This window comes from Capricornis sumatraensis, chromosome 13 (genome assembly GCF_032405125.1).
Source record: "Capricornis sumatraensis isolate serow.1 chromosome 13, serow.2, whole genome shotgun sequence".
Taxonomy (NCBI): Eukaryota; Metazoa; Chordata; class Mammalia; order Artiodactyla; family Bovidae; genus Capricornis; species Capricornis sumatraensis.
The window spans coordinates 89,337,066-89,350,572 of record NC_091081.1 but is presented as its reverse complement, the minus strand read 5'-3'; the positions used below and the strand labels follow the sequence as shown (position 1 = coordinate 89,350,572).

The window sequence follows — 13,507 nt, the reverse complement described above, 5'->3', positions numbered from 1 at the left end:
AAAGTGTTTCATAGATATTCCCTGTTAGGTAATATTTGTGAAACTGAAGTAACTTGCTAATTTGATTTTAAAATGCACAGTGTTTTTAAGAAAACACATTTCCATTCACATTACCTATATGTGTCAAGTTGAACTCAAAGCACCGTCTAGTTAAAGGTGTTAGATAACCTCGTGTGTGTGCTCCACAGATTCAGTTGTATCTGACTCTGTGACTCAACGGACTGTAGCCTGCCAGGCTCCTCCGTCCATGGGATTCTCCAGGCAAGAGTACTGGAGTGGGTTGCCATTTCCTTCTCCAGGGGATCTTCTTTTATTAAAATTGTATGTATAGTAAGACCCAATAATTTCTGTGCAAAAAGCATTTTAAAAGCCCTGTGGCTCATACGGTAAAGCATCTGCCTACACTGCGGGAGACCAGGGTTTGATCCCTGGGTTGGGAAGATCCTCTGGAGAAGGAAATGGCAACCCACTCCAGTACTCTTGCCTGGAAAATCCCATGGACGGAGGAGCCCGGTAGGCTACAGTCCATGGGGTCACAAAGAGTCGGACACAGCTGAGGGACTTCACTAGAAACTTTGAACACTTATATAACCAGATTACCATTACTAAGGTCTGAATAAAATCACATTGTAATGACCTTTCTAATAACTAGCTGAGTCAATCAAAGTTAAAGGGCAGAAAGCTCTACACTGTATCTCTTCAAGAGACTGAGAAAAAAAATACAGAATTACACACTAAAAATAACAAAACAGGCTACAGGGACTCTTTCCCTTAACTGCACAGCACCAGGGTCTAGCCTCCAAGCACCAGGAAAGCGTCAGAGCGGGCGGGGCCGCGAGGACCAGGCTCTCGTGCGTCCCGTGCCCCTTCTGCTGCTCCTACCCTCTTCCTGTGATGTGACGAGTTTCTGAGGGGGGTGTGCACAGTCCTCTCTCTCATCTGTGTTTCTACTACAGGCTTCTGCTCTGGGGTTGCGCAGCTTGCAGCCCTGACTGTCTGTGTCACACACACTGGAGTGCAGCTGGTTAACAGTGCTGTGTGAGTCTCAGGTGCACGGTAAAGGGATTCGGTTATGCACACACATGAATCCACTCTCTTTCAAACCCCCTCCTCGTTTAGGCTAGCACAGGATGCTGAGCAGCGCTCCCTGTGCTCCGCAGGAGGGCCTTGTTGGTTACCCATTTTATTCTCCGTATTTTTAAAGTGCCAGCTATCATCCATTTTAAAATCAGAGTTTCTCTCTGTGTATGTAGCTTTGACACATGCCTCACTGTTTCAGGTGTTTATTCTGCTGATCACCATCTGTTACGGGCTGTACTGTGTCCTCTGAAATTCACACTGTGAAACCCCAACACTCAGGGGGTAAACCTGGGGTAAACTTCGGACTGTGACCTCATCTTGAGAAAGGATCTTGAGAGAAGGAATCAAGTTAACTGAAGTCAGTAGGTCTGGGGTCCCTATGAAAGGCGGAGGCTGGGGCAGAGATGTGGCCTGGGAGAGGCCTCCTGAAGACGGAGGTGCAGGCGGGATGCTGGAGACCAGCAGCCGTAGTGGAAGGCTCAGGAGCTACCGAGGCTCTCCCTCTGGGAACCACTGTGCCCCAACCTCAGTCTCAGACCTCCAGCCTCCAGGACAAAGTGCTTCTTTTGTTTAAGCTACCAGATTGCTGTTCCTTGTGAGAGCAGCCCAGGCAGAGGGGTACACCACTGTCTCATCCTAAGCGCAGGTGAAGACCCCGGGGAGGGGCCGAGACGCCCCGGGGGAGTCAGAGACGCTGGGGACCACGCGGCCACGAGGCCGGCCCCACCCACCTGCACGATCCGGCTCAGGTGGCAGTCAGCCGCCAGCTCCAGGCCCTGCTTCTCGGCCCAGGCCTCCACGTGCCCGAGCTGCTGGCGGAGGATGGCGCCCCAGTAGTGGGAGCAGAGCCCCGACTCAGGCTCGGTCACCAGCCGGTTGAACAGCCACATGTTGATGAAGTGGAAGAGCTGGGAGAAGAGCTGGATGGTCAGCGCGGCGTTGACCCGGCAGCGACGCAGCAGGGACATGGCGCCCGTGAGCGTGTGCAGCACGTCGTCTGTGAGGGGAGAGGGCTCGTGGTCACTGGCCGCCCCCCTCTGCTCGACACCTGCCCGTCCAGCCACACGCCGGTGTCCACCGCACCGACCGAGAGCCCCAGCAGGGCCCCCAAGATGAGAGCTGTTCCTGTACGGAACACAAGGGGGTTCGCCACACCAGGAGGACGTCCCGCGGACTCTGATCACACCCGCCCCTCAGACTGTGGACGCTGAAGTGACGGCACCTCAGACCGCGGACGCTGAGGCGAGCGCCCCTCAGACAGTGGACACTGAGGCGAGCGCCCCTCAGACCTCGGACGCTGAGGAGAGCGCCCCTCAGATAGCGAATATTAAAATGAAAGTAAACGCAGAGGCTGGAAGGAGGGGCTGAAGCAGAAAGAGAAAGGCCTAACCTATTTTTGGTCTCTGCAGACTGTCCTCTTCAGGGTCGTCCAGAAAAGCGGGCATGTAATTATTCAGCTCTGACTGCAGACAGTGAACCAGGTACCTGAAAAACATTGACAGTTTTAATAACCTCAGCATGACGCCCTGCTACTATCACACAGGTAAAACAATATGTACTGTTTAGAAATATTTTCCATGTACAACATCTATGTAATGGTTTTCCTCTCAGGTTTCATACTTAATTGAGCTCAATTTATTAAACCGACACATTCTGCGTGTAGCTATTTATGCTTCAGCTGTGCTCACATACTAGTAAAGTAATGCTCAAAATCCTTCCAGCTAGGGTTCAATGGTACCTACACAGAGAATTTCCAGATGTACAAGCTGGGTTTAGAAAAAGGCAGAGGAACCAAAGATCAAATTGCCAACATCCATTCAATCATAGAGAAAGCAAGGGAATCCCAGAAAAACATCTACTTCTGCTTTATTGACTATTTGACTGTGTGAAACACAGTGAACGGTGGGAAATTCTTAAAAAGATGGGAACACCAGACTACCTTACTTGTATGTGGGTCAAGAAGCAACAGTTAGAACCGGACATGGAAAAACAAACTGGTTCCAAATTGGGAAAGGAGTTACATTGAGGCTGTATACTGTCACCCTGCTTATTTAACTTCTACGCAGAGGGTATCATGTGAAATGCTGGACTGGATGAAGCACAGGCTGGAATCAAGACTGTCAGGAGGAATATCAATAACCTCATATACGCAGATGACATCACCCTTATGGCAGAAAGTGAAGAGGAACTAAAGAGCCTCTTGGTAAGAGTGAAAGAGAAAAGTGAAAAAGCTGGCTTGAAAATCAACATTCAAAACCTAAAATATCTCAAGAGGGAGGGGACACATGTACATCCATGCCTAATTCATGCTGATGGTATGGCAGAAATCAAATCATTATTTATAAAGCAATTATCCTTCAATTAGAAATAAAGTGAAAAAAAAAAGGCAAAAAACAAGTAATATCATGACATCCGGTCTCAGGCTTCAAAATCACTGTGAAAGGTTACTGCAGCCATGAAATTTTAAAAGACACTTCCCCTTGGAGGCAAACCTATGACAAACCTAGACAGCATATTAAAAAGCAGAGACATTAACTTTGCTGACAAAGGTCCGTACAGGCAAAGCTAAGGTTTACCAGCTGTCATGTATGCATGTGAGAGTTGGACCATAAAGAAGGCTGAGCACTGAAGAATTGATGCTTTTGAACTGTGGTGTTGGACAAGACTCTTGAGAGTCCCTTGGATTGCAAGGAGATCCAACCAGTCAATCCTAAAGGAAATTAGTCCTGAATATTCAGCGGGAGTGGAGAAGGCGATGGCACCCCACTCCAATACTCTTGCCTGGAAAATCCCATGGACAGAGGAGCCTGGTGGGCTGCAGTCCACAGGGACTCGAAGAGTCGGACACGACTGAACGACTTCACTTTCACTTTTCACTTTCATGCCATTGGAGAAGGAAATGGCAACCCATTCCAGTGTCCTTGCCTGGAGAATCCCAGGGATGGGGGAGCCTGGTGGGCTGCCGTCTATGGGGTTGCACACAGTCGGAAATGACTGAAGCAACTTAGCAGCAGCAGCATTCAGTGGAAGGACTGATGCTGAAGCTGAAACTCAGATGGCCACCTGATGCGAAGAGCCAATTCACTGGAAAAGGCTCTGATGCTGGGAAAGACTGAGGGCAGGAAGAGAAGGGGTGGCAGAGGACCAGGTGGTTGGACGGCATCACCGACTCAATGGACATGAGGTGTTTGAGCAAGCTCCAGCAGACAGTGAAGGGCAGGGAGTCCTGGCATGCTACAGTCTATGGGGTGGCAGAGTCGGACATGACTTAGCAACTGAACAACACTGACACTTCTTGATATCTATCTTCGGTTAGGGTGGATAAAAATCTTTAGAATGAGCTCTGAAGATTTAAAGAGAAAGCGTGACTGAAGGCTTCACAGACGTGGGTTCTCACTTGAAGGCCATCTGCACCAAGTGCGCCAGGACGTCCTGTGCATCCAGCGTGATCCGACTGAGGTCTCGGTCCTGCTTGATGAAGTTGAGCAGCTCGGATGCGTTGGCCATCCAGAAGGCAAGGGCCCCTGCAATGTTCTTCTGTTTCTGCAGACAGAAGGCAGCTCCGTAAGCAGCCACAGGACAAACAAACAGCACAGACGACAGGAATGCTCCTGAAAAGCTGCCGAAGATAGACCAGTACCTCCCCATTCTCGCCAGGGCACTGAGCACAGATACCAGATACTTGCAGAGGAATTTGGGTGCAGATGCAGCAATGGGCAGTCAGCCCCACTGCAACTTCTCAGGGTTCAGGTACAGACACATGGCTCTAGTGAGCAACAATTTATGGCACCAGTGCGGAAAGGAGCCATCAATACCAACACCGAATTGGAGGCTGCACTGTATCTGGTAATCTGTGACGCACACACACACGTATCCATGGTTACCCACCGCCACCCTGATACTCGAAGTCACTGGCAAGGACACCAAGCAACTTGGTATCAAGTACTGATCTATCGCGTCATCTCCCGACCACACGAGCAGGCCAGGCAACCTCAGATGAGATCCAAAGAATAGGAACCAAGGGTAAACAACAAAGAGGAGAAACGGAACTGTTGTCATTTCATATCCACACTGAAGTGCATTAAGCAAAAGTTATGAAATGCTGATAAAGGTTGCACAGTCAAAAAAGGATTTTAGTACTGCATGTTCCAGCTGCTGAATGAGTGTTATGAGCCTCAGTCCAGTTGTTTTGTACTTTGACATGGAAGCAGCATGAGAAACTCAGCTAAGCCAACACAGCTAGGATCGGCTCCCAGCAGTATGTCCTACCTGATCAACCTGGTCTACTTCCTGGAGAAAAACAGACGAGGGGAAACCAAGCAGAACGAGAGAAAGAAACTCGTAAACAGTCATGATCGTTAAAAAAAAATCAAAACACTAACATGAAGGCACGACATGAGGGCACGACATTTAGTTACGCTATTCCATGTTACACACTCCTTGTGGCTGTGAGGAGCTTGGGAAATCTAGGGCATAAAGGGGGGGCTTCCTCCTCTTAACTGGCACAAAAACTAAGGGAGTTCCTAGACTTTCTCTGTATAGAAGATGTTGCAATGAACAAGTGAATACACCGATTTCTTTTAAAGATTTACAAAGAACGGGCTTCCTAACGTCTCTGAGCAGCCCTGTGTGTGTGAGACGACCTAGAGGTCCATGACCTCAGAGTCTGTTCCCCTGGACCAGCTAGTGAGGATGAAGGCACAGGAAAGACCAACAAGAACACTAAGCGCTGAACACTCTAAAATGTATCAAAAACTTATATTATTCCTATACTACAAAGGAGCAAATTGCTTTTTCCAAGTAGGGTTCTTATAAATTAAAGATTTTTAATTATTCTAAAATTCCTCCCTAAAATTCAAGATTCTTTCAATCACACACTAAACCTAGATCTTAAGTATGAAAGCCTTAATAATGTGATTTCACTGCCAGTTCCAGTAAGATAAGCCCATTCCAAGTGTCTGCTGATGGGAGTTTCATAATCTGAAATCCAAGCACGAGGGAGACAGACGGCAGCTCTGAACAACAGCTGAAAGGGAAATCCACATTTGTGTATAAAGTAGCAGGAGTAACACGGTAGTGCCCAAACAGAAGAGCTTGTTTTTCATCTACCTCCTCCCTCAGGGGAAGGACTCTTACACTCCTCAGAGTCACAGGCTAACCACTCACACAGGAGAAACCTTTTCCTGAAAATGTTAAAAAAGCCTTCTATGAAAGTTCTGAGGGGATGAAAAGATTAGCTTGCCTCCAACTATCCTGACAGGAAAAAAGCAACCAAATCATCTAACTGTGTTGCTTAAGATCACGTACCTAGAGTGTCACAGCTGAATAATGCTGACAAGTGGTTTAGGAAAACTTTTTTAGAAGTCTGTAAATTTAAGGACTTTAAAGATTAAATCTTCAAGTTACCTCTAAGTGTGAAAACTGTTATGCCAATTTTATCAACTGTAGGCAAACAGTAATAAAGGAAACAAACCATTCCACCAAGAGAACATGCTGATTTTCTGAAATTTGAAAACTGGTTTACGAAAGAAGTTGAGCCTGATTTTCATCGTGAGTGAGAAATGTCATCACGTCCACGATACCTACGCCCATGATGAGAAACCCAGAGGCCAACTACCAGCAGCCTGGTGGGGCCACAGACAAAGAGCGAGTCCTTTCTTACAGCAACTGAAAGATTCTGCAGGTGGTCGTCAGGGACCCGTGGGGCAGGTGATGCAGGGAACTGCTTGGTGGGCGAGGGGTCTTGTCAGGAGGGACAGGGACCCCATGGAGCCAAGAAAAGGCACCCGCACAGCACTGAGGGCCCTGAATGCGACCCGGCTACTCACTTTGTAACGGTTCATTTTACGATACGTGAGTTATTTTTTAATTCTCAATGCCCTCTCGCACCTAGTATAATTTTAAGGGTCTTTTTCGCGATCATTGTGACACAAACTTTCCCTTCCCTTAAATTTTGTAGGAAAGAAAACAAAAGAAAGGTTTGCATTTCAACTTTTAAAGCTATACAGTTTTGAATTCTGCTTATACAACTTTTGCTTTAGGAAAAAAATTATTCAGATAAAGTCAAGCATGTAAGCAAATCTGAAACGTTAAAAAAAAAAAGCAACTGACTCAGTTGATTTGAAAGCTACCGCCAGTCACGGGCTGGTGCGGCCCTGCGTCAGCGCTTACCTGGATCACCCCTTCCATCATGCTCACCATCCTGTTGACGAGGGCCATGACTTTGTGCGTGCGCTCCGCGGGGCTGGCGTCGGGTCTGTACTGGCTGGACAATACATACCGACACGCCATGTATAGCACGTATGTGGGTGACAGCTTAAAATGGACTGTAGAGCTATTCGTGTAATTTATAATGGCGGATAAAAATGAATCTTCAGCTGTGAAAAGATTTCAAAACAGAAAAAAAGAAAACATGAAAACTCAGATGAAGAAAAATGGAATAAGAAATAATTCACTACCAGTAGACTCTGAAATTACTCACAACTTTCCCTGAATTCAATGCTTGCAGGCAGAATCAGGTCAGGCCCGGGAGCATCCTGAGTTCTGAAAGAGCGAAGTGGCCGTCTCTTAAAACCAGGTCACATTAGCTAACAGCACCCCAACAGACTGTGGATTCTGCAGCTATTTTTAAACAGTCAATACTGCATACAGAGTCTTGGCTCATTTTCACATGGAGCCTATTCCAACATGTGGGTGAGGGAACTGGGGGTCATCCTAGCCCGGCTGCTCACGGGTCAGATCCTGAGTATCTGCTTCTGTCAGGAGAACACAGCCGACCACGAGTCTGTTCTTGATGAAGACGCCCTGCACTGTAGAGATGGGGCTGCCGGGCACCCGCTACCACGATGGTTCGAGTAACAGTGACAGACACCACTGGGAGAAAGAGAAAGTCTAAAGCTCTAAGCTTGGCACTGAGCTCTCACAGAAGAGAGGGAAAAACGCCCTAACAGCCGGACATTGCCTGCCTCTCCTGGTCAAGTCAGACGGGCGGTCCCTGCCAGTGCGGCCCGCAGCTGCGCTGTGTCAGCATCTGCTCAGGCGCACAGCGACGGCCCCTCAGGGTGACTGAGGCAGCTGACCACAGGGCTATGGGCCGGCTCGGAGAACCGCAGCAGCCCCAACAACAGTCGCGTCCTGCCGAGTTTGCCTTCTCCGTGCACCAAAGACGAGTAAGGGGAAGAAACAACAGGAATCCATTCAAGCTACTATAGACGTCAGAAGCAAAAACAAAAACCTTCTTTCCACCAAATTATGTGCTTCCGAATTTATCACCCAGTCTATAATTTATAAATTTGGATTTAACTCCATGCTTTAGGTATAAAAATGCTCTTAGAATATAATAAAAAAGCTCAATTATTTTTAATATGTCTTTCTCACACTGCCGAATTTGTGAACATCTAGAACTGTAGACAGAGCGCTTATCTTTCAATTTAATACCCACAGCATGAACCTTTTTTAACGCTTTATCACTTCCACAAACCTAATAAAAATAAGGAACTTAAATTCTCTTTGAAAAATTTTAAAAATGTGTCAGTGATACTTTAAAAGTTATTCCCATCGTTCAAACAGATTTTTTCCTTGACTGAAATTAGTATTAAATCATTCACTGATTAAGCCTCTCAGATTTTATGACTAAACCAGTGAAGAGAACTGCAGATGTGAAAAACGAGAGACGAAATGGCAAGAACCACGTTTCCATTACCGTCTTCATATCCACAAAGTGACATGGATTTACATTTCAAGGAGAAGTTTAATAAGTCTTGCCAAAACAAAGGACCTTGTAAAAAATTTAATTAAGATATATGCTCATAGAAAAAAAAACTTCTAACATGCAATTAATCATCACATGGTTATTTTGATGCCGTATTATACTACATTTACTTATTAACTGCGTATACTCATTACTTTTTCATATCCTGAAGACATTATGCCCATCAATCTTCCCCTGCCCCATATCAGTTATTTGCTTCTTCAAATATCTGTGGGCTAAGAACCACTATGCATACACCTTGATCACCTTGTAAGCAGATGGAGGTACTCCGCATAGTACTAACTCAGCATCCTGAACATCTTACTCTATAACACGCTGCCAAAAACAAGCATGGACACAGAAAGCAGACTACTCATTATTATAGCTAAAAAAAACTGAAATATAATTCATACTGTAATTATAAAAAATTCACAAAAAAATACTGAATAATAACCAAAAGCAGACAATAAAAACGAGGTAAAAACATGAGGATCCCATATGAGTCTACAGATTTAGTGACTGGGATGAATGTCACTAAAATCTTAGGAGGCACAGTGCCCTCTGCTGCAAGATGTAAGAACTGCACCTGCAACCTGTCGCTCAACTGGTCCCCGAGCAGCCCTGGCCAATGCCCTGGTTACTGGAGCTGCACGGTCCGAAAGGCTCCATCAACAATCTGAGGTCCACTGCTGACGGTAATGGTGAGAGTCAAACCATGCTCCCTGCTTCCATCTCAGCACCGAACCGAACCATCTGCCCTCCCACACCAAAGCATGCTACCAGTCACAGGGAAACAGAACCCCGACTTATTAAGGTGACGCACACTGAGAAACCCTGAGAAAAGGAAGGAAGAAAAGCTCCAAGCTCTCTGTTCAAAGGATCTAAGCAAGAACAACACCCGCAGCAGAAACAACATCTCATCTGTCAGAGTCACTGGAGCAGGGAAAGGGCAGGTGGGCACTCTGACCCCTGAACACGCAGCTTCAACGCCACTTCTTCTAGGTATGGGTAAAATGACTAGGCTTACTTAAAAATAAAAATTACCAAATGATTAAAATCCTCTAAAAATTCCCTTTTTCCTGTTTTTGCAGAGTAGCTACCATATTTAACATAGCAACATTTTAATTCAGTTTCCTATTTCACCTAGACATGGTCGAGGTATAAAGTGAGGGATACAACTGTCAATGAAGCATTTTCTTTTTTAATTCGGTGACATGAAAAGGAAATACCCGTAAGGTTCTGCCCACATCCCAGAGGTGTCAGCTGGACCTTGAGAGTGGACCCCTGACCCAGCCCCTCCATGCCCGCCCCAGCCCCAGGCACCCAGGGCCCCGCCCCACCTGCTGTCCTGCCGGCGGTAGTCCAGCTGCTGCTCCACGCGGACCATCGGCTTCACCATCCCTCGCTCGGCAGTGCTGGAGGCGGACGGCGTCCTGTCGCTGTCCAGCCTGGCGGCGCTCTGAGCCGGGGAGACATAGGCGCTTAAACAGAGTATGTGGCCAACCGTGTGTGACACCTGGTGTCGCAGGGGATGCGGGCGGGGGCCGGGGAGAGGGGCCACAGCCGCGCACCCGAGCACTCAGAGCCCACGTCCTGGGCAGAGAGGGCCCCCGCGGCATCTGGACCCCATGCGCTTCTCGGGTCAGGATGCAGCAGAGGGAGCACACGCGTGGTGTGAAGAGGCAGGTCTCTATTTTACTTGTTTTAAGAAAGGATGTGCAAGCTCACTCATGACAGCGCAAACCCCAACAGAGAACTCAGTGCAGAAACTGGCTCACGTCCTGCCCTTAATCGACACAAGGAAAGGACACCCACACAGCAACCCACGTGGGGCATAGAAGCCCCTCCAAGCAGTGCCCACTGTCAGCAGCCTGAGGCCAGTGGGGATGGCGACCAACGCTCAGAGAACCATCAGAACAGACCAACACATTCAGGTGCAAAGTTCACTGCAGCAAAAATCTCTACCAGACTTAGGGAGTGACATACCCTGCGCGGAACGCACCTCCCACTCGTGTCGCCCCCAAACGAGGCTGCACAGCCTGCTCTGAAAAGACACTTTTCTGCATGTTGTAAACAGCGTGTAGTACGACTTTTATGTTATAGAACAGTGACAGGGAAGTGGAGAGACCCAGCTTCCCCGTGTCCCAGCCACCAACCAACCCACCCCAGGAAACAGTGGCAAGACACCAACTACAGAGAAAGAAGCAGCTGCCGTCTCAGGCCCAGGTCGAGGCGGGGTGGGGGAGCCTCTCCCCACCAGAGCAAGCACGGTGCAGGAGAGAAGGGTCCCGGGCAAGAGCGGTGCCTGCAGAGAGGAGGAGGTGGCCGGGAGCTGGGACCAAGCTGAGGTCACAAGCACAGCAGCCGTGACCTCTGGGGTGACCTGATCTGAGCAACGACTCCAGTCCTACAGGACAAGCCTGGGACACACCGCTTGGAGAAAAAGTACAAGCTCCTGGCCTCTGTGGCCTTTCCCGCGGACCACGAGACACAAGCTGTCCACACACAGGCCCCGCAAAGCCTGCACCACGCTTCCCTGCGGGAGTCGTCAGAGGTTCACCACTGCCGCCCTGCCACGTTAACACGGTCCTATTGGTGACGGACAAGCACCCACCTTGCTCGCTGGTAAGGCCGTTCCACTGTGAACGTCTCCTCCTAAATCAAAAGTTGTCTCCTGAACAATTCTGCTGAGATAAAACAAGAAAGCCACAGAATTAATAGCTCTCAAATAATCAGAGGCAGTCTCTTCTTAACAGTACAAATTGTTAAATATCTGTGCAAAGATCTTCAAGAAATCACTTTACTATCAGACTATGAATCTAATGACTAAAAGCAAACTATACTAACTTTATGAACTGTTTTTTCCAACACATACTGAATGCTCTCAAGATTGGAGTTTTTAAACCTAGGAACACAAAATTGGAAAGAATCATAAAGAAAAAAAGGAGCTCTTCTATTGTGTGAGTTTCTTAATTTTCCAGTGTAACATGGACCCATCTGCACTGCATTCTGGGTATGTGAACGATTACAGAGTGACCCGACCATGACGTGATGGCAGAGCTCACGATGGCATGGTGCTGAGGGACGCAGACGAGACGAACACACGGGTCCATCGGCACAGCACCAGGCCCATCACCCTGCACAGATCGTCGACACCAACTGAGATGTCCAGGGGGGAGCCCACCACCAAGCCTTTGAAGACAGAGAGCCCAGGTCAGCAGCTAAGAGCACACACACGTCAGGCGCCCTTTGAGGAACTGGGGTAAGAGGAGCAAACGAAGCCCGAGCGCAGATAGCCAAGACAGGGACTGAAAGAGAGCAGCAAAGACCCCAAGAGACGGCTCCTTTAGAAGACGAGCAGACAGGCCTCCCGCTGGACTGACCCAGAGGGAGAGAGGGAGAGAGGGAGAGAGGAAGAGAGAGAGAGAGAGAGAGAGAGAGAGAGAGAGAGAGAGAGAGAGAGAGAGAGAGAGGGAGGGAGGGAGGACTCAAGTCAACTGGCGGGACAGCAGCAAAGACCCCAAGAGACGGCTCTTCAGAAGACGAGCAGACAGACCTCCCGCTGGACTGATCCAGAGAGAGAGAGAGGACTCAAGTCAACTGGAAATGAAAGAGAAGACACTATAGTCAACACACAGAGACACGTCAGAACACACCACTGTGAACAACAATGCCCCAACTGGACAACCCAGAAGAAATGGATAAACTTCTAGAAATAAAATCTCACGAGACTAAAGCACGAAGAAACAGAAAATCTGAACAGATTAATCACTGGAAAGGAGAGTGAATCAGTAACCAATGGCCTCCCAACAAACTGAAGTCCAGGACCAGATGGCTTCACTGATGAGCTCCACCAAACATTTAAAGAAGAGTTAACACAAATGCTCAAACTATTCTAAAACGTAGAAGAGGGTGGGGGGACACTTTCAAACTCGTTTTACGAGCCATCATCGCCCTGATGCCAAAAACAAGACCGACACCACAAGAAAAGAGACTTTCAAGCCAACATTCCCACTGAGCACAGACGCAAACATTTCAACAAAACATCAGCAAACCCAATTCAACAATACAGTAAGATGCTCATTCACCAAGATAACAGTGACTGATCCCAGCAATGCCAGATGGTTCAACACTCACAAGTCAATCCACGTGGTGCACCACGTTAACAAAAAAAGGGTAAAAATCACATGATCGTCTCAACACACACAGAACAAGATTCGACAAAACTCAGCATTCAGGTATGGGACCCCCTGGCGGCCCAGTGGTGAACAGGCTGCCTTCCAATGCACGTGGTGTGGGTTCAATTCCTGGTTGGGGAAGTAAGATTGACCCCACATGCCGCAGGGCAACTAAGTTGTGTCCCACTACTAGAGAAGCCCCCGTGTGCTGCAACGAAGACCTGCAGAGCCAAAAAACACGTGTTTCTACACACTAGTAACAGTGTCAGAGGGATTAGGAAAACAATTCCAATTCACTATTGCATCAAAAAGTAGAGAACACCTAAATTTAACCACGGAAGTAAAAACCAAATACACTGAAAACTTTAAGACATTCATCATAGAAATGGAAGAAGACACAAATAAATGGAAGATACGAGATATTTCGTGTTCACGGACTGGAAGAATTAATATAGCTAAAATGTCCATTCTACCCAATGTAAATTTGGAAAACTCAGCA

General features: G+C 47.7%; 1 protein-coding gene across 6 annotated transcripts in view; it reads right to left on the bottom strand.

Moving 5' to 3' along the window:
- The window catches only part of AFDN (afadin, adherens junction formation factor), a 113,142-nt gene that overhangs the window by 35,034 nt on the left and 64,601 nt on the right, over positions 1–13,507 (bottom strand). For 3 of the 6 annotated variants that reach the window (XM_068985422.1, XM_068985420.1, XM_068985423.1), the window contains 8 exons: positions 11,445–11,514; positions 10,171–10,289; positions 7,562–7,623; positions 7,252–7,457; positions 5,350–5,370; positions 4,478–4,623; positions 2,471–2,565; positions 1,812–2,077 (listed from right to left, as the gene is read on the bottom strand). In XM_068985422.1, coding sequence (XP_068841523.1) covers positions 1,812–2,077; positions 2,471–2,565; positions 4,478–4,623; positions 5,350–5,370; positions 7,252–7,457; positions 7,562–7,623; positions 10,171–10,289; positions 11,445–11,514 — 985 coding nt within the window. The remainder of the gene's footprint in view (positions 1–1,811; positions 2,078–2,470; positions 2,566–4,477; positions 4,624–5,349; positions 5,371–7,251; positions 7,458–7,561; positions 7,624–10,170; positions 10,290–11,444; positions 11,515–13,507) is intronic. The other 3 variants (XM_068985424.1, XM_068985425.1, XM_068985426.1) reach the window with 1 other exon arrangement.